Raw genomic sequence first — 27,073 nt, forward strand, 5'->3', positions numbered from 1 at the left:
GTCGAAGATTCTCATTATCTTGATCCTTTCTATTACATACAAACACAATGTGATGCTCATCTTCCAGACAATCAGATCCTCTGATTCCTATGCAAGCCTTTATTCCTTCTCTATACTTTGGTTCCACGCTCGTCTTCCCTGTGTGCTCTCCCTCAGTGAAAGCGAAAAAGTTGACTGGTGAAGAAGTTTTTGTCAGTGGCCAAAATGATGGAACTCTGTCCTTTTATTCAATTATCTGTCCAAGAATATCGGAAAGAAGCCACTTTAAACAGACTTTTAACTACTGTCTTTTTACTGCATCTTATTTCTTGTTTTAAGTCTGCTGGTGAATGTGTTTTTTCTTTCATATCAAAGGGTCCTGATGTGGGGGTTTAGGGCTCCCACAGGTGCTCTGTAAATGAGGGCTTGGGGCAGAAGGCCGTCCAAGGCGGATGACTAAAGGCTCTCTCAGAAACTCATTTAGAAGCACCGATATTTCTATTTTTTTTTTTTTTGCCTCTGCAGCTTTAGTTCGATCATGTCAATAGCCACTTTCTCACATGCACTTGCCCTTTCACCCATGTAGCCAGAGATTGTGCTCGTCAGACGTGTTCTCACCTCCTGGAAATACTGGATTTGGTTTAGGCACCTGGGTAGAGCGTGCAGAAGGCAGGACATGGCGCAAAAGTACACTGCGGTCACGTAACTGGTTTGTAATTTGGTCATAAACAACCGAGTCTCTTGCCATTCCTTGAATTTGTCTTGACAATTCCAGCATCGGCCCTTACCAACAGAAGTCCCCGAATCTCAGTTTGATTTTACCTTTGCCGTTTTCTTCTAATTGACCCTTCTTCTTTACCCTACGATGTTTGTATTCTTCCGGTTTCGCAGCAGTCGCATAATAGAAACGACATCAACTCGCCTACTCGTTCGCTGTGAGTTCTCCAGACAATCTATTCACACATGGGCTCAATCGGATGTTGCACAGACTTTGCACTAGGGAGCTGGCAGGGTAAAGCCCGTTTAATATCCGGTCCAACTGATTCAGACATTTGCGTTCTCACATACAGCTCTTTGGGTAATGCCTAGATAAGTCCAGGGTTCAGTCCATGTGTGAAAGGGGCTTATAAAAGTCACTGCTTGCCAGTGTGTGTTTCTGGAGTGCAGATTTCTGTGCATGCAGAGATACCCTCAGAAACGCAGGCGCTGGCCCAGTGATGATGATGAGGAACTGCAGATCGAACTCACCAGTCCTTCTTGTCTCTTTGCAGCCAATCCCATTGACGTCCTGAAGGTCCTGGAGCTGTCGGACGATATGGAGGGCGTGTCGTTGGAGTCAGGGCTGTGCACCGGCAGGCAGGGACGAGGGGAGACGGACCTCTCCTTTAAGATCGACAAGAAGATTCAACTGAGCGCGCCCACCAATCAACTCTTCCCTGGTAATATAACTCTGCGTGAGCTCGTTTGATGGAGTAAATAACCGAGTGTGTGGTGTGAATGTATTTGGTCATTGAGAGCCTGCGTCCTAATATGAGCGTGTGTGTGTGTGTGTGTGTGCATTTTCTGCAGATTCGCCATTCCCTGTGGACTTCTCAGTGATGACAACAGTCAGAGCTGTAAAAGGCTCACAGGTCTTCCTCCTCTCGCTGTACGACTCGCAGGTACGCATCACACGCTCTGCGTTGGGATGTTGAAACCAAACTTACACTTCATGCTGAATGTTTAGCCACTCTGTTTTCTGTCTGCTTTACTGCACGTTCTCTCTTTTGACTGTCCGTCAGGAATGTAGTTCTAAATAAAGGGAACCTTTTCCTTGAATCAGATACTTTGGCAAACTTGTCCACCATACTAGCATGCTAACACCAGGCAACCATGCACCCTGCAAGACTCCTGCTGGGGTCAGCATCACAGGTTTTCCTCAAAATGGGAATATGTTTTTGCTACATTTGCAACGTATGTAACTACTCTGTAAATGCCATATATATATATATATATATATATGTAAATAACTTGAATACACCAGCTGATGATTTGTTTTTTGTTGTCTGGCATGAAAACTACATCTCCCTTTTCCCATCATCATATCATCCCTCGTTCCTTCTGTCTCTCAGGGCACACAGCAGCTGGGCGTGGAGGTCGGCCGCTCTCCCGTCTTCCTGTACGAGAACCACGAGGGTCAGCCACCTCCAGAGCTGTACCCCACCTTTAGAAAGATCAACCTGGCTGATGGCAAGTGGGTGACTACACAAAAACACACACAGGCAGCTATACACACACTTATTTTTGTTTCCCCTGCACACAACCTTCTCAGAAAAGAAAAAGTAGGAGAGTTAATGATTTTCTTCTTCTCTGCTTTCCTGCCAGGTGGCACAGAGTGGCCTACAGTGTGGAGGGCCAGTCAGTGACTCTCTACCTGGACTGTGTGAAACTGGACACCCTGGACCTGCTCAGAGGTCCCGACCCCCACGTCAGCACTGAGGGGGTCACCGTGTTCGGAACGCGACTGTTGGACGAAGACGTGTTCGAGGTGTGTGCTTTTACTGTGTGTGTGTGTGTTATGTAAAAGACACGGAGGGGGTAGTGGAATAGAGATGACGCAATCTCCCTTTGATAGGTATAAACCCATCTGACCTTTGTAAAAATGTGTGTCAAGGAAGCGTCTCTGCTTGTTGCTGCTTGTTCGATTTATCCATCAAATATCTACGAACGAACGAACCGTAAAGGCTGTTCTCCTCACACTGCCCTCCAGTGGCCGTGAGGTTGTACTGCTCCTTTACCTCTGCTACAAACTTTCAGTGCTCGAACTTCACAAAGCTGCAGATAATTAATTAGACGTATGCAAAGGCTTGTAGATCTCCTATAATATGAATTATTCCCCTAGCTCATCAGTAGTTATTGCAGTGATTACCACAGTCCTGCTTAAACCCACAAAAACTAGCAGATTACTCACAATAAGCCCTTTGAAAAATCTCCTCCAAATCTGCAGCTGTGTAAAGTCTTTGTAGACTTTAATGAGTTCTGTTTCTGTTGCGTCCTCAGCAGTGTGCGGTCACTTTGGCAGATCCCAAGTGTGACCATTGACCTTTGTTTCTCGAGTGTCAGGTGGTCCATCTGTTTAACTGAACAACTCCCAGCCTTTGTTTGACTTGGACTCCCCTCCGTGTGTGCGGATGTGTGAGCCGAAAGGGAGAAAGAGTTTTTGTCCGTCTGCGGACTGAACGTGCACCACTTGAGACTGAAGCTCTGGGGACGATTAACTGCAGAGCAACGATAAAAAGACAGTTAAGCCACTTTGATCTGACTAAATGAACACATACAGTGGAAGATGAAAACATGGGAGACAGATGCGTATGACATGTCCGTCATGCAAGGGCATAGTTATTGTTTCAACATTGCTGCGGAGACATATTGATAAGCGAGGTGTCTGGCTGTACTCCCCCTGGAAATGTACTTCTTTTCCTGCATTCTGGTGAATTGTCATGCACCAATTTATGGTGGAAATGTCTTTATTTATGTGAACAGAAAACACAGAATGCAGGCAGCATATGGCAATTCAATACAATAAGGCTCTTTGTTTTTTTAAAGTTATCTGATGTTATGTATGAAGTGTTTCAGCAAGATTTCTGCACATTCAAAACAAATCTACCTGTCTGCTGAGCGTTACGTTGTTGCTCAGCGCTCTGACATGGTTTATATGTCCCTTCTGTCCCTAATTAATGACACATTGTACAGTGAGGAGCAGTGACATAATGTGCATTCCTGATCTGGTTTCTCTATTGTAGAGCCACAGCTCAGTTTTATGTGTGTGGGTGTTGTTGTGACACAGGGAGACATCCAGCAGCTGCTGATCATCGATGACCCCAGAGCAGCAGAGACGTACTGTGAGGACTACATCCCGGACTGTGACGCCGCTTTGCCCTACAGCGGGATATTAGCAGAGGCGGAGGAGGTGAGCCCCCTTCTCACAGCCAATCCCAGAAGGCTGATTGAGAAAGAGAGACAGAGAGAGAGTTGAATCACACGTGTGGACCCCGCTAAAGTCTTTCAGCGTACCTGGCCCTTTCCACACACAACGCACGCTCCGAGGCATCTCAGGTGTTGAATGTTGTAAATCCAGACTGTCTTAGGGGGCAAAGGAGCCCCCTAAGGTTTCATTCGTAAGAGGAGAAACTATTACAAGTATTAATGGACAGTTTAGACGGCTAATCTGACAAAAAATGACAAATGGTTCAATTATTTTTCAGTCAGATATGTATTCTCGGGAGAAAATCCTCCCGGTACCATAAATTAAACGATCACTGTGGGCTGTGAAGAAGCATTTGTGGCATGAAGAGTCAGATATTTAGCACACGAATATATTACTACTAGTTTCAGTTTGAGAAGCATCACTCGGGCGCCTGAGCCGGTTTCTTCCTCGCCGTTTGTACGATACTTCCATTTTTAGCTAAAGTAGTAAATCATCCTAGTAGTGTGTACTGAGATCTGACCCTCTCTTTCTTACTATATTTCTCTCTTTCTCTTTATCCTCCACTCTTCATACTTTGGCAGGTTCTTCTCCTGGGAACGGTTTCAAATCTACTTCCGATGCAGCTGTTTGATTTATGATTCTGGCTTACAGCTCAGGACTCAACTGGTTTATTGTGTTCGGTTCTTTTATTGTTACACCAGCAGAAATGCAATCGGCCAGCGGATAAATATGTGTAGTCGGATGACACTCCGATGAAGCCGTCACGCCGTTAAACAGGGTTTCCTGAAGGAGCTAAAATGAAAAGACTGACCTGTAGCTGTGCCATGTATAGATAACAGATAATAGGCATGCTCTATTTCCTAAAACTGTTCATTTGATCATTTATATTAACCTCAATTTAAAATAGTCGAAGATAACACATTTGTAACAAAGGCAAAAATGTGAATGTTTTTTGCCCCAAACTGCATGGGATAAACGTAAAGTGATAAAAAATATCTTGAGGTGAGAGGTCAAGGGACACCTTTGAAAAAGTTTTTCCTTTGGCCGTTATTTGGTTATACTTTACAAAAAGCTAGCCTGACACGGTTGGTAGCAGTGGATTTCTTAAGCTGTCTAGTTTCATATGACACCATATGATGATACCTTCACTCCGTCTCTAAAATGGATCTACAGTCTCTGAAAGACAGTATGTCGGCCGGGTGCGTTGGCGGCGGCCCGTCTTAGCGATAACAAGTGAATCCATTTCAATGTTCTGTGTATATATAAACAGCATGTAACACATGCTTATACCATGCATCGTCTCTGTTTCCTTTATTGTCTTCAGGTGGAGAGAGTACCTAAGAAACATGTGGTGGAGGAGTTTGAGGAGTTTGACTACAGTGACTTCTACGAAGACATTTCCGCTGTGACAGCAGATCCTAATGTCACAGAGTATGAGGTGAGACTCTGAGCGTGGGCTTGTCTTCTTCTGTGGTTTTTTAACTTCCTTTCGGGCCCTCACACTTTGTCTCTGCGTACGTTTGTTGGACAGATCATAGAGTATGAAGACTACGACAACACATCAGATCTCTACCACGTGAACGAGTACGAGTACGAGGAGGAATACGACGATCGCTACGGGCCGGCCGAGAGGGAACGAGAGCACTCTATTAACACACAGGTACCATCCCAACCATCTAACACCAAGATCTTGGGAAGTTGTACATAAATGAATCCTGTGGAGACAATCTGTGCCTCTTATTCATCTACTTTAACGTTGTTCATTTGTCAATATTCTTCTCCTCTCATTAGGACATTCCAGAAAAAGGAGAGAAAGGAGAGCCGGGCATTTTGGGAGCGGTAAGGAAAACACACTCAGGCTTAAAATCATACACAACCACAGGGAGGCTTAATGTTGTACCTAAAATGTTTTAGTACAGTTTGAATCGTGTCCACAGCATCGAGTACCAAAAACTGTCAAGATTGGGAATAAAGGCATTAAATGCTTTGTCGAAGTCTTCGACTGTGGTCGAATAGTGGAAAAAAAGTACGTCCTCTGTCTTTTCCATCGAGTTCAAGGAGAAGTTATTAGGAAAAGACAAGAGAAAGATGTGAAGGAGTACTCACAAGGTGTTAGGAAAAGAAAATTGCAATACTAAGAGAAGCCATCTTGGATTTTGAGGTCGGCGTCGTTGGGGTTTGTCTGGCTTTCCGGATTTCCGACTTTTAAGCGGCGACTTTAGGCAACAACTTCAGGCGGTTCTCCAGTTGAAATTTGGAAATTCCTGCATCCCAGTTTAAATGGAACGCAGCACTACACTAGGCTACGTAAAAAAAAAAAAATGATTCCACCGCACCCATAGTCTTGTTTACTTGATTCTCCATCCATCTGATGTGGGAAATAATTTAAAGCTGCATGTCTTAAGACTTAACACAGCAGCGATGAATCAGGAGGTTTAGCATAATTTTTTAAATGAATGAATCAGTTTACACTTCTCAAAAATCCAACCACCATGAGGATGTCAGATATAAATGGGTTTCAGCGTGCATAGATGTAGAGACAGAAGTACCAAAGATATCACAGAAACGGGGACGACTATGTCGAAACAGTTTGTTCATAGTTTGTTTGGTCAAGAGGATTTCATTATCAGACTCATTAAGCTGGCAGGTACATTTATACTTGATATTTCTTAAAACAGCTTGTAGAGTATTGAGTCCCGCAGCCGCAAACATTTCATTCGCACTATAGAGGTCTCTTCAGCAGTATTCTCATTGCATCATTATAAGCTACTTGAAGTCTGTGTAAGCTTGCTTTTCTGTAAAAATGTGCAGTATGTGCACACCTTAACCAACCACCTCAGAGGAAAAAAAAAAAGTACATTTTTGTGAAATTTCTGCAGGGAACGCTGATTACAGGACCATACGGGCCTCCGGGACCTGAGGTTAGTGAATTTTGCTGCATGACATGTAACTTCAAACATTTTTTTGTGTTCAGGTTAGAAACCTGTACTGCATGTGGGCAAAGGGGGTCAAACGTGCAACTGCAGTGTCTTTTACTATGGAATTGGAAGCTTGCAATTAAACATATAATATAATTCCACCTAACTCAGCTGTTTTTTTTTTTTTGTGTGTTTGTTCTGTGTTTGCAGGGAGAGGCGGGACCTTCTGGAATCACAGGACCAGTGGGACCTCGAGGAGACCCAGGGGAGCTGGTGAGGACTGTCCTCTGTTTGCTGTGTGAGTGGCTGAGTCCACCACATGTTGACGTGTCTCCATAACTGTCCTCCTCTGTCTCCTCTCAGGGTCCGCCAGGGCGGCCAGGCCTTAACGGAGCCGATGGGATACCAGGTCCCCCAGGAAACATCATGCTCATTCCGGTAACATGAAGACACGTCTGTGTTGCCTGCAGCCTCTCAAGCTGCAGTGATGTTGCTCTGGCAGTTATTTGGTCCCATTAACCCTCTACGGAGCTCCGGGGCAAATGTTTGAATGTCGTAACTGAGAAATAGGCTGGCTCCGGATCGTTACTTAACTTTTTCCTGAGCCTATATAAAACATGTAGTCTATATAGGTGTCAATCAAACATTCACTTTAGCTCCTCAGTGTGTGACTTTGTGTCAAACCAATCAGACGTCATTTTATTGATCTCTTTAAAACTTAATTGGGTGTTTGTTTGGGTTAACATCTGGTAACTGTGATTCACATCATTTTCATACTCATCAAACCATTCAGAAACCTCTCGTGTCCCGTACGGAAGCCTCCGTATGTCACGTTCCTCCAATAACTTATTCAGATTTGTCCTTTAATTTCACCCTTCTGCACATTTATGCAATACTTGAATAGCAGTGCTACATATTGGCCACTGGGTGGAGTATTGAGTTTGACTTAAAGGCATATTGTTTGTGTTTGTGTGTGTGTGTGTGTGTGTGTGTGTGTGTGTGTGTGTGTGTGTGTGTGTATATGTGCAGTTCCAGTCAAGTGGTGATCCAAAGGCAGGTACTGTGGTTTCTGCACAGGAGGCGCAGGCTCAGGCCATCCTGCAACAGACCAAGGTACACAAGCTTCTGAAGTATTACCGTTACATCTTAAACACACAAACCAGCTGAACCACTGAAGTGTGTGTGTGTGTCGCTGTCTGACTCCTTCTTCCTCCTCTTCTAGCTGGCTATGAAGGGACCTCCAGGGCCGCTCGGCCTCAGGGGAAGACCCGGACCACTGGTGAGTGACATATGCCCGCTGCTTGATTTTTCTCCTGAATCAGAAGATGGGGAGGGGCAGAGGAAGGATCTGTTGGAGAATTATTTTTTTTATCTTCAAGATTTTTACGATTTACAGTTTACACCGACAAATGCATAACAAGGCAGCAAAACACACACATGTCGGATATTGTGAATCAGGATATCACCTGTTTTCTTTGCAAGTTAAGCACAAGTCCATCTTTATTAATTGTGGTGTTTGCAAACGACCTGTTGCACTCACCCTCTAATTAGTGCCAAAACGTGCTGCAGATTCAGGAAGTCACCCTGAAAGCAGCCAGAGTTCAATGAAAACAAAAGCAGAAGCCATGACAATAGATGCATTTTGAATTATAGGTCAAGTCCGCTATTAGGTAGATTCGCACACACACACACACACACACACACACAAACAAACAAACAAACAAACAAACAAACAAACACACGTGTAGACACACACGTGCAGACACTGGGTCCTGAAGCAGCAGACCTGTTTGAACAACTGAATGTTTTCATTCCCAGGGTGCAACAGGTTCCTCTGGGCTGAAGGGGAACAGTGGAGACGTGGGGCCAGTGGTGAGTTAGCTGGTTGTCATGGCAACAAGCTCAGCACCTCACTCCTCTTTGTACGACTCTTGAGTTGACTCTCTTTCACCCCCCATAGGGTCCTTCTGGACAGACAGGTGTCTTAGGTCAAAGTGGACGACCTGGGAAAAGGGTGAGACTATTTACTGGAGTCTTTTCTCAATAAATATCATCCTCTGTCATCTTATTATTATGTTCTTGTTCCACAGAATGATTATCAAATTGTGTTTTTCTCAGTAGCTCAAACAGTTCAAGTTTGTCAGTGAGGAATCCAACATGTCTAACGTGTGTGTGTGTGTGTGTGTGTGTGTGTGTGTGATTTTTAGGGTCGAGGGGGTACAGATGGGGGCCGTGGTGCGATAGGAGAGACTGGAGGAAAGGTGAAGAAGACCTGACATCGCGGTCACACTGTTCACTTACTGACTGCTCTGTCCTCTTAAAATATAAACTAATCTGTGTCTTCTTCTCAGGGAGATAGAGGGTTTGATGGCTTACCAGGTCTCACTGGAAACAAAGGACACAACGTAAGTTATCTGGCTGAATGAGGGAGTGGTGTTAGTTCATAATACAGATTGACAACCTCGTGTGTGTGTGGTTTATTTTGTCAGGGGGAAAGGGGAAAGCCAGGCCTTCTAGGTCCTTCTGGAGAGCCGGGAGAACGGGTGAGAGGTCACTGTGGTTGTTGGTGTTCATCTTTATGCAGGTTTTTGTGTTTGTGTATGTACAAGATGTATTACGTTTGTGTTGTTCACACAGGGCTCTGAGGGTCCAAATGGACCAAGAGGACAACCAGGCGATGCTGTAAGTGTTAACACACAATAAATGAGTTATTTAAATGCACTACCATTTTATTTAATGTGGCATTAGTCTAAGGAAGTGATCCAAAACACAGGCTGCCAACGCGGGCATTTGTTGAGATGTACACAGGTACTGACTCAGACTTCTGCAGAAGTCCGATGTTTGCTTGACATGCGGGCCAAAGAGAACATACAGGATAGGCTAAATAAAGTCCACGAAATAGTGACGTTAATAAAGTCATTCGAGATGGACTGGAGGAGAAGGGATTCGTTCGACACAGTAGATCAGAACTTTGGCACTGCTCCTTCATACACGCCCTTCATCTCGTTTGTCTAATATGTACATATGTGGATCTTTGCTTCTAACTCTCGCCTAAAAAACAACTATGTTTATTTCACCTAATGTCAAACTATTGTAACTATGGTTCCTTAAATCTGTGCGACTTTCTTCTTATTCCGTGATGGACAAAGTTACAGATGATAACAAAACAAAAGAATGTCTTCTAATTTAAAGTAAAAACCTATGCACTGCACTTCTGTACTTGTATATTGTCATAAAACATCCCTTAGTGCCTTACCTTAACCCTAAAACAAAGTCTGGATCCTTAAACCACCCTTTGAAGTAGCCAATGTACTTTCTAAAAATCTCTGAAGATCCAATATTCAAATTGGTCCTCACAAAGATGGAAGTATAAGGGAACACACACTCAATTACATGTAATTATATTAACTGTGATGTGTATTTCAGGGTTCCAGAGGTCTGAACGGCCCCAGAGGTCGTTCTGGTCCCTCAGGCCAGCCTGTGAGTGTGAAATCTACACACACACATACACACACACACACACACACACACACACACACACACTAATCTCCATTCTCGACAACAGTAAAAGACCTAAAGTACCAGTTATTATCCCGCTGTGCTCACCACCAACATAAATCCAGCTGTGGTGTCACTATCAGATGATGCCACACGATAAAACATAATCGAGATGTTACAGTTGTTCTCGGTTTGTTAACACGATGTTATGTAATTCTTACCTCATCTGATGAAACTTCCACCTCTTTGCCAAATACAACATCTGCAAACACCCCCAAGCAGTTCCTCTGTAATCTGCATTTGTAGAAACACGAGTTGGCACTTGTAAGAATCTGATAGCACACGGAGGAAGCACTCTTTCTATTTGTATGAAATATATATATTTGTGCTCGGTGTTGGTTAATTGAGCATTAAATGCCTCAAGCAAGGAAGTGGTAAAACCAAAACCAACAAGGTGGCTGGTAATAATGTTGTTGTCCCAGGAAGCTCATGTTACAAGCCTCAGGGACATTTCTGTTAAAGATACGAGGCGATGCACCTTGATTTATTGTCATCTGATAGTCTGAAAGGAAAATAAATATATATTTTTAGTAATGGAAGGTACAACCAGAAAATAGACACTATACAGGGGAATTAATACTTGGTTTATAGAGTTGGCAACTTGCAGTCTGCTTTCTCTCCTCACAGGGCATTCGAGGAATTGACGGGGCTCAAGGTTCAAAGGGAAACATAGTGAGTATTATTATAGGTGTGCTTGCTAAGGCAGCACATCTAATAAATTGGAATCGATACAGAGAAGATTAGCATGGCCCCTGCGAAAGGATGACACGCAAATTCGTGAAGCGTTTCCACATTTAGAGATTAAAAAAAAAAAAAAAGTAAAGACAGAAGAGCCCGATTAACAAATTACTTCCCGTGACATCATTTCCTGTTTGTAACAGGGAGCTGCAGGGGACATCGGAGCACCTGGACAGCAAGGCAACCCTGGCATTGTGGTACGAGCAGAGAACAGATACTCCCAACATTAACTCGGTTGCATAAATGCATGCACAGAAATACTGATGCTCCGTCTCTCCTACAGGGTTTCCCTGGTCCTCAGGGGTTAGTGGGGCTGCCAGGAGAGAAGGTAAGACGCTTTTATTTGGATTTTACACTTTGGGGTGAAGGAGTTGTGATAGATCGTGTCATCCTTGCTTTGTAGGGGCCTCAAGGGAAGAAAGGGATGCAGGGTTTAGCTGGAAACGACGGGCCCTCAGTAAGTACATGCATGTTTGTACCACTCCTTGTATTAAGCATTCCCTTGTCCCTAATCCTAACTTTGACATCACAACGGCATGCCTAAATTCAGAAATGAACAAGTCCTCTTGTCATCAGGGTCACCCCGGAAGAGAAGGGACTCCAGGTGAAAAAGGCCTGCCGGTAAGTCTGCTGTATGCATGTTGTGTTGCTGTAGTTACAGTTAACAAGAAGGATTAAACAAATATATACATATGACATGTTAATCAGTGAGTTTTAGAGGAGCTGTTTTTAATTAAGGTGTTTCCCCTACGTTTCCAGTCTTTGTGCTAAGCTAAGCTAACACAGGCTGCTGGCTGTAGCATCATATTCAACGGACAGATATAAGAGTGGCGTCAACGCTCTCGTCTAAATCCCAACAAGAAAACGAATAATCCCAAAATGTCGAGCTATTCCTCTGATGTGTGTCTGTTCATTTGTAGGGTCCTTTGGGAGTGCAGGGCCCCGTCGGATACCCTGGACAACGAGGAGTTAAGGTGGGAAATGCAAACGTGAAATATTCCTGTGAGTGGATGAAAATGGATGGAATGGATGAGACAGTTCGGAAAATAAGGCTCGCTTTTGTAGTTGTAGAAAAGTTTACTTTTCCAAGACATCATCGCCATTTCCTAGTCAAAAGAATAAGCAGGTTATTGTTTCCACAGGTTTAATGGCAAAGCATGCTAGCAGTTTGATATTCTCGCTTCCTCGTGAAGATGTCATCTACAGCCAGGAATATAATATCATCATTTCACGTTTTTTTTGTTGACTTCCTGTTTGGTTTTCTCTCCTGTTTGACAGGGAGCAGACGGAATAAGAGGATTAAAGGGAAGCAAAGGTGAAAAGGTGAGAGAGACAGAAAAGATTATCAGTCCGAGCACATTCAGGATGTTTGGCTGTCTGATAATAACATTTTATACCCCCACAAATCAACCACATGCTACTTTTTCACCGACATCTGTGATTTTACGTTTATGTGATTCTCTTTCTGTCTCCAAATCGTTCTGTCTGCAGGGGGAGGATGGTTTCCCAGGGTCCAAAGGGGAGATGGGAGCAAAAGGGGACGATGGAGACAACGGACCTACAGGCGGCCGAGGAGAAGATGGGCCTGAGGGACCGAAAGGACAGTTGGGTCCTCTAGGAGGCGCTGGCACTTCTGGTACTTCTGGGGAGAAGGTACAAAGCAAAACTGATAAAAGTATATCCTTAAATGTTCTTAACCTTGTTTTAGAAGTTCTTAAACTTGTACAAGACGAGTTAAGAGTCAATCTGTCTCTTTTTTTAGGGGAAACTGGGAGTTCCTGGGCTGCCAGGATATCCGGGGCGACTGGGGCCAAAGGTAAAATAATGACTAAAATGATCAATGTTTGATTCTATTAATCTCAACCAGTTACAGATATTGTCGATATGATTTAAACAAAGTGAATGTGTGCTGCTTCCTCTTACTCTTCAGGGCTCTGATGGATTTCCTGGTTCACTGGGAGCTGCAGGAGAGAAAGGGAAGAAAGTGAGTAGAAGGTTTAAAAATCATGATCATGTTGTGTCAGGAAATCAGACTTTTCCCATTAATGTTCTGTCTCTTTTGGTGTTACCCAGGGTCCCGCAGGACAAGCAGGAGGCGCAGGCCAGCGGGGTCCAAATGTGAGTGCTGAGCCTCGAAACATTCCCGAATTCAGGCAATGAATGAAAGAAAGTGAGATATTTTTGAAAAGCAAATCAAGTTGAGCTCTTTAGAAAATATCCAGAGTGCAAAACCAGGTGAGTCAGATGACTGGAAATAGAGAGCTATAGTCCCGCCCCCTCTCCCAGATATCCTCTCATCCATTAGCTGTCCGTTTGTAACTCAAGGGTTTTCTTGTAGAGGCTCACTTTAACCTGAAAAGCTAATAAATGTCTAGATTATGTATGAACATACTTGGAGACTATGAGGTAAATAACACTGCATCTCTGCTTCACTACACCTACAAATGTAAGCACTGTTAATAGTACAATAAAGCAGCTATAGCTAATCGTTTTATAGTAACACTGTATCATGTGATATTGTATCATGTAAATGAAATGGAGGTCGGACAAACCCAGCTTTTTAGAGCCTTTCAGCTCATTGTTTTTGTTTTATCTGCCGGCAACTGCAACTGCTTTGGGTCACTCTCACATTTCATGTACACTTCCTGTCCTGCAGCAGACGTCAGTAAACGACTATCTGGTGAACATAGTGGAGCATTTAGCAGCTAAAGAGACAGATATTTTACTCCGGTGTTGGTGGAGACCAAAAACAGAGCTAGAAGACTTGGAAAGACAACCCCAAAATCAATGCTAATGTTGCCCTGTGTGTAGATAGGCAACTGTTTTCCATATGAACTTAAAAGGTGATAATAATTCAGTGTTGTGTTTAGGGTTGGAAATGATCACCAACCACCAGCCAAATGCTGGTAAATTACACAAGTGGCTGCTAGATTTGCTTCACTCACCAGCCCAAAAAACAATGGTAATCTATTGAGTGGATGGTAGTTTATTTCCAACACTGCTTGTTTCTACAGCTTGTTTCTGCTGCGCCTTGGTGGCCAAAATAATCCGTTATTGCAGGTTTAAAACAGTCTGAACAATCTGCTGATGTTATCATTTTCACCTTCAAGTCACAATGTTTGCAGATCCCCGAGTCATCACCGTGTTCACTGATCATAATAAGTTCCTGAAGGTTCACTGTAAAGTGAGTCACTACCTTCTAAACTGGAGATCTGTTTGAACCACACCTTCTGTCTCGGGTCAGTAACAGTTCATGGCTGTCCTGGGTTTGGTCTCACACATGTTTCTTTTACCGCAGGGCGCACGAGGTGGCAGAGGGGCAAGAGGGCCGACTGGGAAATTAGGAGAAAAGGTCAGCTGACTCTCCTCTCAGCCAATAGCAGCACCCCGTCAGTCATTGTTAATGGGTGAATACACTTGCGCTATTAGCTGCGCTTCTATCCATCACTGCTCCCATGTTCCTCTCCTCTCTTCCATTTTCATAGGGCATCTCCGGACATGATGGACCCTCAGGATCTCCTGGAGAGAGGGTAAGAAAAACACGGTTAATATATGTTATTAATTGATTGACCAGTTGATTGATCGCCTGTTATAATGGCTATTTGTGGGTTTTTTTTAGGGGCCTCAAGGGCCGCAAGGAAGGAATGGAGAGTCGGGACCTAAAGGATCAGGCGTGAGTTGGGACACGACACACACACATATTTAAAATTGATTTATTAGTCATAATGTTTAGCTTTACTCCACCGCTTCACTCCACTCCACCCAGTCTTCTCTTGTTCTGGGACGACTCAAGGAGATATAACATACCAGATTTGCATTCTGACAAATGCTATGGATAGTTTCCCAGGTACATATAGTAAATGTATCCCTTTTCCACTGCTAAAAACTCTTTTATTCCAAATCAATTTTATTGTTTTTTATAAAGGTTTTTAGGTTTTTAGGAAGATTGAAGATAGGAACACAATAAGAACGAACCAAGGACAGCAATCTCAACCTTACATAAATATAACAAGACCAGGAACATTCATCGACAAACCTGCACAGCGGAAACGCAACCTTTCAAAAATACAAAAAGTTCTAAACCTTGGCAAGCAGAGTTTGACCTCTAAGACAGCATCTGATTTTTCTTTTTATTCGATATCGTGGCTTGGATGGCAGGTGGCAAGGTGTCAATATTTCATGTTGCTTCAAGAGTCTTAGTTGTTTTTTGACAAAAAAAGAATTCTGACTGAGAAGGTTCTGGAACGAAATCCTACTCCTATGCAGCTGTGAATCACCTACAGGTCACAAATCCTGCACTTATGTTTGGATAGCTCAATGAATAAAGTCCTTTTTTATCCTGAGCTCCCATTTATTTTCTCACCTTAGTCTTTGTGTGTGTGTGTGTGTGTGTGTGTCTGTGTGTCTGTGTGTCTGTGTGTCTGTGTGGTTCTGTGTGCATGCATGTGTAGGGTCCAGCTGGGAAAGACGGACTTCCAGGTCACCCAGGTCAAAGAGGAGAGCCGGTGAGTGAGGTCAAATTTCACAAGAGTTCATACACACACACACACACACACACACACACCATATGATGTTTTCGATCCATCTTTCTTTGTGGCCACAGGGATTCCAAGGGAAGACGGGGCCTCCAGGACCCTCAGGTGTTGTGGGGCCACAGGTGAGTTCAACTATGTGACTTTGCTCTGTTATGTAATATTCCTCCTGCCTCTGTCTGTAGTACAGAGGCTAAGCACCGCCCCTTTCCGGTGGATCACCATGGGACCTTATTTTAGAAAATAAACGACGAGAGACAAATAATTATTTGATCCTGTTCCATGAATTACACATATGATGTTTGTCAATTAAACTTTAAGCAAGTCTAATTTTGTTGACTATCGTCCATATTTTTTTTTATAAAATAAGGTCCCATGGGGAACGCCAGAACGGGAGGGACTTCGTCTCTCTATTGTACAACTAACCTTGTGTGTGTTTCAGGGCAAATCAGGTGAATCCGGTCCTACGGGGGACCGGGGTCACCCAGGGGCACCGGGTGTACCTGGAGAGCACGGTTTACCAGGGGCTGCTGGGAAGGAAGGTGGAAAGGTAAGTCCACACTGTCACTCACACATAAACACTGATCGTCAACTTCTCATAGATTCAGCGTATGTGTTTTGTTTGTACAATGTTTTTTTTGTGTCTCAGGGGGATCCAGGTCTACCTGGGACATTTGGAAAGAATGGTCCTCAAGGACTGAAAGGGTTCAGGGGGAGCAGAGGACCCCCCGGAATTATGGTAACGCTCACAGATACACATACAAATGACTTGATTTCTATTATGAATTATTTCAGCAACATAGTTCAAATGACGTATGATCTTTCCAGGGACCTCCTGGTCTGAAAGGAGGATCAGGACCTACTGGATCATCAGGAGCCATAGTGAGTTACAGTACATCCCTTTGTGTTTTAATACAATTCCTGTTCTGGATGACTTCTAAATCTATTTTTTGTTTGTGAAATGAAAGCATATTTCTTTAGTTGCGTGTGTTTTCAGTGCAATATCCAACACATGTTCAATGACACCATGATCTATTTATTCCCTCTGAACAAATTCACATAAATTATCAACATTTTTTTCAACTGTTTTGTGATGTTTTTTTTTAATCAAAAACAGTATCAAACACTGTCGTGATTCCAGCAGTTTTAATGCAGCCGTCATTTGTGGCCTTCGTTGCCTCGGTACTTTTAATCGCAAAGACGCTCAAGGACCAACATGTGCTGTCTGTAGGGGTCGACGGGTGAGAGGGGCACTCCTGGAACAGCAGGTGCCATCGGACAGCCTGGTCGGGCCGGAGCAATCGGAGGACCTGGACCAATGGGAGAGAAGGGCGAGCCTGTAATTACGCCTCCTTTTTTATACCTTTCTGTATTTAGTAGTTATTTTATTATACGTTTCCTCTAGACTCATTTCTAGTACACTTGATTGACGCCCTTTTATACTTTCAGCACTTGAGTTAACATCCGTTTGATTCAGTTGTTTTTTTTAATGCCTGTGTGTGTGAGTGTGTGTGTGTGTGTGTGTGTGTGTATTTAGCTCTAATGCAGAATAACATGTGTTGAATGTGTCTGTGTTCCAGGGAGAGAAGGGTCCGGTGGGACCAGCGGGTCAGGATGGAGATCAGGGTCCTGTGGGGATGCTAGGGGCTACGGGCCCTGCAGGACCTCCAGGAGACGACGGGGATAAGGTAAAGTTGCGTGTGTCTGTGAGTCAGAGAGACAAAGAGATGGTGTGTGTGTGTTTGTACTGTGATGATACATTTTGTGTCCTCTCTCTGCGTGTTCGTCCACAGGGGGAGCAGGGACTGTCCGGGCAGAAAGGCAGCAAAGGAGACAAAGGGGAATTAGTGAGTCTGGAGCTGAAGAAGTACATCAACGTGGACTGTGACAAAAGAAACAGAGTAGATCTGATCATGTCTGAATGTTTCTCTCTCTCCACAGGGCCCCTCAGGCCCCACTGGCATTCAAGGTGTAATTGGTCAGTCGGGACTTCCGGTGAGTCCAATCTGCTCTTTGTATTCTGTTTACCTTTGTTCAGTGTCTTCAAAACTGAAAGACCGCAAATCGCACCGTTGCACAACTATGATGAGACGTGTTCACATTTCTTATGTATATTTTCTTTCTGTTTCCCACACTCACTGTCTGGTTGTTATAACTGCGGTTTGAATATTTGTCTTGGACTCAAAATGCATTAATTGTGAAAGGAATAATCATTTTGGAAAAGCATTGGTTTCACATTGATCACTTTAAATAGTATCATTATTACTACAAGTAGATTCATATTGCATTGTGCACGTTTAATAAAACATTTCACAGCTTCTCTAGAGGTTTTCTTTTATATCATTAGCTTTAATTATCTACAGTTTAACACGTGGAGCTTTTAATATTTTAAAAAAACAAAAGAAAAGAAAAAGTTGTGAGATGAAATAAAATGATATGAATAATATTATATGTTGGCTTAATATTCTCAGTCCACTCAGTCCAAATCTGAAAAAAACAACAAATGTGGTCTTTGAGACCTGATTGCTGTTGAGAGTTAGATAAGAGGACAAAAGCCCACTTATAAACATAAACGTTATATCTCGGTCACTTAACCTGAACAAAGACCAGAGTGTAAAATCTACAATTTGTGGCGAGACAGACAGCCTTCCAGACTCTGCTCTGGGTCAACATGATCCCGTTTGTTGGTCGTCTGTCTGCGGTAATCTATTTGAACCTTTTGGTGAAAAAGCAAATCGCTGCCGATGTGAATAGTTTCGTGTGCATTTTTGTGTTGTTGTGTGTATAAAAGCCTTAACTCTCAGCAAGAAAGCCCATAAGCGCATCCCCCCAAAAAATCGAACTGTTAAGCTGCACTAGTAAAAAGTCGCTACATCACAGTTTTTTTTTTTTTTTTTTTGCAATCTTGCCTTTCTGCCAGTCCTATCAAATCATAATACTTCATAAATGATATCCTATTGGTACTTTGTGTAGATCCGTCACTGTTTATTCTCCCGCCAAAAGAACCTGTTTCAACAGGAATTACATCACACTAGGGGAATCCATTTTTACATTTAAAAGTCATGAAGACACTCTCTCTCCTCTGTGCATCAGGGTATAGATGGACTGCGGGGCCCCCGGGGCCAGCAGGGCATGTACGGTCCGAAGGGAGATGAGGGACTCCGCGGCTTCAAGGGCTCCAGAGGACCAATAGGATTACAGGTGAGACCTGTACAGCAGTCAGTCATTGAAGCGATGTCTTCAGAATAGACAGGGTGACATTGTCTCTCTTCACTTAAATCCTCTAATCCTGTGTGTGTTTTTCTCAGGGCATGCCCGGCCTACCAGGAGAGAAGGGTGAGAGCGGACATGTGGGACTAATGGTGAGCTGATATTCTGTTTAAAGATCTGTCCCTTATTTACTCCTCCTCTTACACACAAATGAATAAACTGATTTTTATTACTTCTTCCTCGTTACACACCTGGTTTTAGGGTCCACCTGGTCAACAAGGCCCCTCTGGTCCTCAGGGAGCTATTGGGGGACAGGTAAGTCTCACAGTAATGTTTAAGCGTCCTCATTTAGTCGAGCACTTGTTTTGAAATCTGGAGAAATACTGTGATTCCTTGTGTTCTGTGAAGGGTCCGGCTGGACGACTCGGGATGATAGGACAGCCAGGTGTTGTTGGAGAGAAGGTAAAGAATGGACAGTTACACCTTTTGTGTGCATGACGACGTTGTTCCTTCCCCTGCAAACACTCCCTTCCTGGATACCTTACACATTATTTCTCTCTCTCTCTCTCAGGGGGAGGATGGCGAGGCAGGTGACCCTGGAGCAGCTGGTCTTCCAGGAAGACTGGTGAGTTTGATTGCTTGTTCAAAGACGTCTTCAAAACGCGCTCCCACCATCTTCAGCTTATTCCGTGAGCTTCTTTTGCTCGTCTCCTCTCAGCGCTCTTAATCGCTCGCTCTGCTCCTCCGCTACTTTAGGGAGGAAAAGGAGACCAGGGGGAGAAGGGAGATACGGGCCTTCCAGGAGCAGCGGGTCCTGCAGGAGCCAGGGGCCTAACGGGAGAGGACGGAGCCAAGGGCAACTCTGTGAGAAACAATCAGACCAACAAACACTCCTCAATACTGCAGTTTTACACTGTACAATATGATGCAACATAAAGCTCTGCAATACACTTGGAACCTTATTATTCTGTACAATGCACTTTAATGTAGTTCTAGTTTAGTTACTTTACTGTACACATAGAAAAGCTAAACATTACGTATTTGGTTCAAATTGCATTCTCGAGCTGTTATCTGTAAAAGAAAAATATTCATTTCGACGAACTCTCACACTTTTTAGCACAGTGCATGATTCAAAAACACACGAATGCTTTACAATATAACACTAAACCAGCTCAACTCTCTCTCAGGGTCCTCCAGGTCTCACCGGGGACCTCGGACAGCAGGGAGAGGCTGGACCCAATGTGAGTTCCTGCTCTTTCTGTTCTTCTTCTAATCCTTTTTTCAGTTATGGAAACATCGTGTGAAATTGCCAGAGCGTAGGCTGACCAAAACTATCTTTCTGGGATAAAACACATGACTTTCCTTGATTTTAGGGATGTCACTTAAACATGTCGTCCTTCTGAATTGTGTCGTTTTTAAAAGAAACATTTTTCTGTGATCGATAGAACGAAACATTAAATATTTTTTACGGAACAAGGGGAAATATCAAAGATCAATACACATAATCATTTATATTAAACACCATATGCATTTGTTTTGGTTGTCTGAAGGTAATAGTTTGAGTCTTTAAAGTGTTTTATTTTGGAAAGATTTATGGAAAAGCCATGGCTTCAAATCTATTATCTGGTGTAAGAGAAGTGTAGTTTTCATCTGACCACTATTTCTCTTACCTCATCAGGGGGTGGATGGTCTGGCCGGGTCTAAGGGAGACACAGGAGACCCTGGGAAATCTGTGAGCTCCTCCCTTCTACATCACACACCACAACATCCATGACAACTCATAAACATTAAAGATGCAGTCACCATACAATGCAATGGCTGGCCATACAATAGTTTCTTCATATTTCTCAGGGACCACCAGGAGCAGCAGGAGAACCTGGACCTTCTGGACCTCCTGGGCGAAGGGTTTGTGTTCGCTCAGAATCATCTTACTTCCTGTTTGATTAAGTAAACAGTTAAACCCTCTTCCTCTGTGAGGACGAGGTTGAGGGTGTTTTTCTTTTTGCATTCTCACGGTGTGTTCAAGTTCTTTGTCATATGCACAACAATTACAGAGAAGTAGTCGTTGGCAATGAAAAACTTAAGTCTCAGGCTCCCTCCGACAATGCTAATTAATATAAAAGGTAAAAGGACAAATTTGTGCATCGATGCATCTGTGTGTTGAGAGTTTAAAATGTTTTAAATTGTTGCTCCTCAGGGCCACTTGGGAAAAAAAGGAAAAGACGGAAAGGGGGGTCTGAAAGGAGCGAAGGTGAGTGTTTGGAAACTCTTCGAGTAATAACAGCTGAATGCTCGCAGCTTCTGGAGGTCACCCTGTTCGCCGTTTTGTTTCAGGGTGCTTCCGGTTTGGAGGGTCCCATAGGGAAGACGGGGCCCGTAGGTGCCCAGGGACACTCCGGCAAGCCAGGCCCTAAAGGTTTAAGAGGGATCCCCGGCCCTGGAGTAAGTCTGGCAGGGAAGAATGAAGCGGTTGAAGCGGAGCATGAAAGAGATGGAGGTTAAAAATGTTCTCTGTGTGTGTGTGTGTGTGTCTCAGGGTGATCAGGGTTTAAATGGACCACCTGGCCAGACAGGACCCCCAGGTCCCATGGTAAGATGACTCATCAAATCATAAACATAATACAGGAAAAATATTAAGTAATATTAAGAAAAATAATAAAGTTCAAGGACAGTATGTTTCAATTTGCATTTAATCCCATCATGACTTCGTCCCTCAGGGTCCAACGGGATTGCCAGGACTAAAGGGAGACCATGGCAAGAAGGGAGACAAGGTGCGTGCATACTTAACACACATAAATATTCACTCTGACCTTTGATCTTGAGCTCATTTGTGTCACCTGTGCAGGGTCACGGTGGTCTTATAGGTCTGATCGGGCCACCAGGGGACGTCGGAGAAAAGGGCGACAGAGGACTGCCAGGCAACCAGGGACTGTTGGGTCCGAAAGGAGATGAGGTGCTTAAAATATATACAAACAATAGACAAAAGTAGTAGGCAGCCTGAAGCCTTAAGTAGGCAGCCTGCCTGCAGGTTTCTGTGTAACCAGCAAGTTAATCCATCTTTAAAGGATAAAGCCGGCAATATTCTATATTCTATATATCTACTTGTTCTCGTTATCTGACAGTTTGGTTTCTTCTGTGTTTATTATCAGGGTCTAGTCGGCCCATCAGGTCCCCCCGGACCCCCCGGCATCAATGGTCTATCCGTGAGTATACAAAGTAATCTTGACGTGCAAAAATAGACATCACCACCGACCGCATCGGGATTTAGCTTTAACTCTTTACTTCTCTCCCAGGGTGGTATTGGTACAAAGGGCTCTAAAGGAAACCAGGTAACTGTGATGCTCATTGTTTTATTTGATTGAATTAGTCCGTACTGTCACGTTGCTGCTTCATACCACCCTGAATGAATGCCTTTGCTCTGTGTGTATTTAGGGTCCAATTGGTGCTCGAGGAGATACCGGGCCTGCAGGATATCCAGGACCACCAGTAAGTTCTGCTTAAAGAAATTTAGTGCATCAACCAACCATACAACTCTCATAACTTATAATTATAAAAACGTGTGTTAAAATGTGTCTTGTGCTGCATCCTCAACTTGTCCACTACCCGTATGTGCCTCCTTTCCTCAGGGAAAGCCAGCTGCTGGCATGTCCCCTCTGCCGGAGCGTGGACGGAGGCGGAGAACCCACACCTCGGTGGATGGCGCTGCACTTGAAGAGGAGGAGGAGGAGGAGGAGGAGGCGATGGACGGAGGCGAGGAGGAATGGATGCAGCGGGATCAGGCGGAGCAGGACGGTCGGATGAAGGAGAAGGAGGGCCAAGGCATGGAGGAGGTGTTTGCGTCTCTGAACTCTATGAAAGTAGAGGTGGATGGTCTGCGTAACCCACAAGGGACGTACCACAGCCCCGCCCGCACCTGCAAGGAGCTGTGGCTCCTCCACCCAGAGCTCCCCAACGGTACTTCATCAGTTGGTCTCTCGCTCGCCATTTGTTTTCACAGCTGCCTGCATCTGTAAACTCATTTTATCTGTATTGTATGTATGTGTGTTATTTCTCTATCTGATACCATATGTATGGTTTTCCTCTGTTTGGCGTTGACAGTTATTAGTCTTAGTTTTTTTTTTAACCCCTCCCCCCCTCTCTCTCTCTCTCTCTCTCGCTCTCTCTCTCTCTCTCTCTCTCTCTCTCTCTCTCTCTCTCTCTCTCTCTCTCTCTCCAGGTGAGTACTGGATAGATCCCAACCAGGGTTGCCATCGAGACTCCTTCAAGGTGTTTTGTAACTTCACTGCACAGGGAGACACATGTCTGCAGCCTGACAAGAAGTTCCAGTCGGTTAGTACACACACACACACACACACACACGCACACACTCCTGTTCAAAGCCAACAGTTACTGAATGACTTCTCAGAAAGAGATTAAACTGTATTCAGTCATCATCTGTGTGTTGATTTAGTGAACTTGTGTTTGTTTGCCATCAGGTGAAGTTAGCAGCTTGGAAAGGGGAGAAGCCCGACACCTGGTACAGTAAATTCAGGAAAGGAAAACAGGTATGGTGTGATGGTTTTGCATGATATCGATCAACGTCGGTGTGTGTGTTTTTATACAAGACTTCATAGAGGAAGATTTCAGATGTGAAATAGTTGAATCACTGCTGCAAATGTGGGACATCTTTGGTTGAATGCTAATTAGCAGCACTTGTTGGCTATAGAGAAGCATTCAGCATGTTATTAAGTGGGTACTTGGAGCAGCATTTACAACATTTGACATTAGTGTCATACAACGCTGCTCAGTTTTTATTACTAAGTCATTTATCATTACAGCCTGTCTGTTCTGTAACAGGAAAACACTGCATTAGAAGAATTAGCTGAGGCTTGTTTGTCAATCCGATAACTCCTGCACGTCTGGTCGGCTCATCACTGATATAATCCGATTGCTGCCTGATGTCTAACTTAAGTCGATCTGATGGCTTTGACATGACATTAATGGGGCCGGAGTAACATTCCCATCCAACACAACCCTCGCTGTCGGCGCTGTCAGGTATTCCGACAAAACAAAATGGGACTTGTTCAACAAAAGAGAAAGAAGACTTGCAGTACGTCTTAGTAATGTGAGGAGCACACATTACCACAATGAAAAACTACTGCTTATTATGACAAGAAGAAAAACCAAACAAAAGGCTGGCAGGCCCCCCCCCCCCCCGAATGACGCTCGTCATTAAATAAAGGTTAAATAAAAAAAACAGAATATATATACACCATTGTTATCGAAACGAGCTTTGGTCAAGACTGAAATATCTCAACAAATATTGGATCGGTTGCAATAACATTTTGTACAGACATTCAAGATTTTCAGAAGACGAGTCCAGCTGACTTTGGTGATTCTCTGAATTTACCTCTAGCGCCACCAGCAGGTCGACGTATTTGTCTTTTAGTGAAATATCTGAAAAAAACATGTTTTTTCTTTTTAATCTAAATTGATGTCAACAATTTTGTACTCGCGTGCACTTTCTCTTTGTCATTTTAGCTTGACAAAGACCTGGTAGAGTCAAAATGGTGCCTGTTTAGTCTAATCAAATTTAGTAGTAATCCAGTGTTTTCCATTACTCAATCTGTTGTGGTTATAGGATTGAGCGTACACAACTACCTGTGTACTTTACATGCGTGTGATTCCGGTGCTCTCCACCAGATTTCCTACTCCGGGGTGGACGACGTTCCAGTCCACGTGGTCCAGTTGACCTTCCTGCAGCTGCTCAGCGCCACTGCCAAGCAGACCTTCACCTACCACTGCCTCAACTCCGCCGCCTGGCTGCACGTCGCCACCTACAGCCACGAACATGCACTGCGCTTCAGAGGCGCCAACGGGGAGGAGCTAACGCACGAGAACGCACATTACATCAGTGCGCTGTACGACGGGTGTCAGGTGAGTGTTCACGATTGCACAGACAGAGTGTGAACGCGTACACGTACGTTGTTTTTGTTTTGATTGTTCGATTGTGTCTCTCTGCTGTAGACGCGCTCGGGACAAGAGAGGACGGTGTTGGAGTTTGACGCTCCGCTTTCCAACACGCTCCCCATCATCGACGTGGCTGTGCCCGATTTTGGGAAGGGGAACCAGAAATTTGGTTTCCAAGTCGGTCCGGTCTGCTACAACGGTTAACCGAGCCGGGAGATTACAACAGGAGTAATTTAATAGAGCCATGGACACTTTTTACATGCAGGGAGAAAACTACATTCAAGACTTTATGGTGCCACATATTTATAAGTTGATTTACCTACAACAGTGTTCCTTCATCTAAACATTCACTCTGTCATACAGACGTTCATTCACTCTCCTTAATTCATCTTATTCCTCTCATACATTCTCACAACTCACTGGCATATTGTGTTTTCAAGAGCAGTAAATATAAAATGTATTGACCGTCAACCGCATCCTCAGTTACACACATTTACATTTTCTGGAGGAGTGAGTGGTGCTCCCACTGTTTCATCCATGTCTATTCATACATTTATTGATCTATGCACTCAATTCCTATAGATATACTTACACCAGTCAACATTACGATCAGTGAGTCATCGTCATGAATATACAAACACACCGTATTTAGGCAACATTCACCGAACACGTTGTTCTGTGATATCATCAAACCTCAATTTGCTGTGTTGTTTTTTTGTTTGTTGTTGTCATGTTGTTGTTATGATTATCTGTTATGTGATGTATATTGGAGTGTAATTCATCACGGTGCTATTATGCGGCTCCTCGCGGAGCACATGTCTTTGTAAAAGGGAACTGGGGCAGTGCATTTTTTTTATTTTTTATATTGTGAAACTTTGTTTTATATTTTTTCAACATAACAAACCAAACTGTGGTACATGATTGCCTCCAGGTCTTTCTATGTATAGTTGTGTGGGGAAGTGACTGAGAAACACATTTTAATAAAAAGTACATTATGTACATTTAAGTTAATATGATGGGATTTAGTTTTATTGAATGCTTTTCAAGCAAAGCCAACAGAGAAAAAGGCTTTGAAGAGCAGAGAGACCATCTGCTGCTCTCCAACCAGGAACTCTTCTGTGTGCTGTTTTTAGGTCTGCACTTCCATCTCTTTTTTCATAATGTCCATGGTTACAGGGTGCTTGATGACTGCATACAGTACAACACAAGCCAGTTAAAGGGATGGTTTGGATTTATTTTGAAGTGGAGTTGTAAGAGGCACTTATAGATAGTCAGTGAATTGCCTTCAGTAGATTGGCAAGTCGGCACGCCACCAGTTTGGAGAAGCAGCACGGGAGCAAATTAATGTGCTGCTGGGGACGGGGGGGCAGCAAAACACATTTTAGCCACCTGAAAGAAAGGCCGCTATAAAAGTGTACGCGTGGTGCAGAGAGGATTAATCCCTAATTCCACTGACCACAAACAGCCTGCATAACTATTTAGTAGGTTGCCAGGAAATGTGGTAGACATTTATGTTCCTCTTAGGATGAAATATAAACGCTGATTATGTCTTTTTTTTTCTTCATCTAGCGCAGCTAAGTACAGCCTCACAGAGCCACTGTGTCTGTAGACTTGTTTGATCCGCACGTGATCTATTGCCTCTAGGATTCCTCTAACATTTTGAAGATGGTTATGGGGTACTTGATGACCACATAGAGCATATCGATTAAAAGAGGCAGCCTAAATAGAGTGGTATATGACAATGCACCAAATGGCCGCTTAAGCGCCGTTATCCTGAAAGGTCAGAAAAATAGGGCCAGGGCCAATCAATCGAACGCATCGATCGATAAAAGCGTACATTGTATTCTTAAAGCAACTGGAATTCGTTGGAGGAATAGAGAGTTCTACTTTAAAGCCGAGCAACCAACTCCAAAGTGCTTTTTGTAAGTGCAGAACACGGGGAGTTTAAATTGAAATAAATGCATGAATAACTTTCTTCAGCAGCACACAGACATCTTGTACTTGCTTGTCAAATTTGAGTCAAAGATATCCTCTAAATTGCTGTCAGGGAACTGGCTTCGGGCCAGTTTTTTTTATTAATTTCCACTCTCAAGTGAAAGAGTGCTGGTATTCTGTATTCATTGTGCACTACAGCCTGAGGATACATCATTCTCTCTTCCTGCCCCAGTCTTCCCTCATTCACCTTTTTATTTGGTGAGACTAATCTTCCATCTCCACTGTTC

General features: G+C 43.7%; 1 protein-coding gene and 1 non-coding gene across 2 annotated transcripts; both read left to right on the top strand.

Moving 5' to 3' along the window:
• Positions 1-1,156: 1,156 nt before the first annotated feature.
• LOC116391949 (collagen alpha-1(XI) chain) lies at positions 1,157-25,730 on the top strand. Its single transcript, XM_031862978.1, has 65 exons — positions 1,157-1,418; positions 1,549-1,640; positions 2,091-2,212; positions 2,344-2,506; positions 3,806-3,928; positions 5,271-5,384; positions 5,478-5,606; positions 5,738-5,785; positions 6,826-6,867; positions 7,075-7,137; positions 7,228-7,302; positions 7,894-7,977; positions 8,087-8,143; positions 8,683-8,736; positions 8,825-8,878; positions 9,072-9,125; positions 9,216-9,269; positions 9,354-9,407; positions 9,502-9,546; positions 10,291-10,344; positions 11,050-11,094; positions 11,304-11,357; positions 11,444-11,488; positions 11,564-11,617; positions 11,737-11,781; positions 12,081-12,134; positions 12,439-12,483; positions 12,652-12,813; positions 12,923-12,976; positions 13,091-13,144; positions 13,234-13,278; positions 14,459-14,512; positions 14,646-14,690; positions 14,780-14,833; positions 15,612-15,665; positions 15,764-15,817; positions 16,135-16,242; positions 16,342-16,431; positions 16,521-16,574; positions 16,924-17,031; positions 17,273-17,380; positions 17,486-17,539; positions 17,634-17,687; positions 18,786-18,893; positions 19,001-19,054; positions 19,164-19,217; positions 19,311-19,364; positions 19,474-19,527; positions 19,659-19,766; positions 20,090-20,143; positions 20,581-20,634; positions 20,754-20,807; positions 21,100-21,153; positions 21,237-21,344; positions 21,439-21,492; positions 21,620-21,673; positions 21,748-21,855; positions 22,052-22,105; positions 22,196-22,231; positions 22,335-22,388; positions 22,529-22,856; positions 23,119-23,231; positions 23,378-23,446; positions 24,585-24,818; positions 24,909-25,730. The coding sequence occupies exons 1-65, from the start codon at positions 1,157-1,159 to the stop codon at positions 25,053-25,055; spliced, it is 5,244 nt and encodes a 1,747-aa protein (XP_031718838.1). The 3' UTR covers positions 25,056-25,730.
• Positions 11,113-11,219, top strand: LOC116392191 (U6 spliceosomal RNA). Its single transcript, XR_004213317.1, has one exon. It is a non-coding gene; the product is annotated as a U6 spliceosomal RNA (small nuclear RNA).
• Positions 25,731-27,073: the final 1,343 nt, after the last annotated feature.

This window comes from Anarrhichthys ocellatus, unplaced genomic scaffold, assembly GCF_004355925.1.
Source record: "Anarrhichthys ocellatus isolate YVR2014 unplaced genomic scaffold, GSC_Weel_1.0 scaffold28, whole genome shotgun sequence".
Lineage (NCBI taxonomy): Eukaryota > Metazoa > Chordata > Actinopteri > Perciformes > Anarhichadidae > Anarrhichthys > Anarrhichthys ocellatus.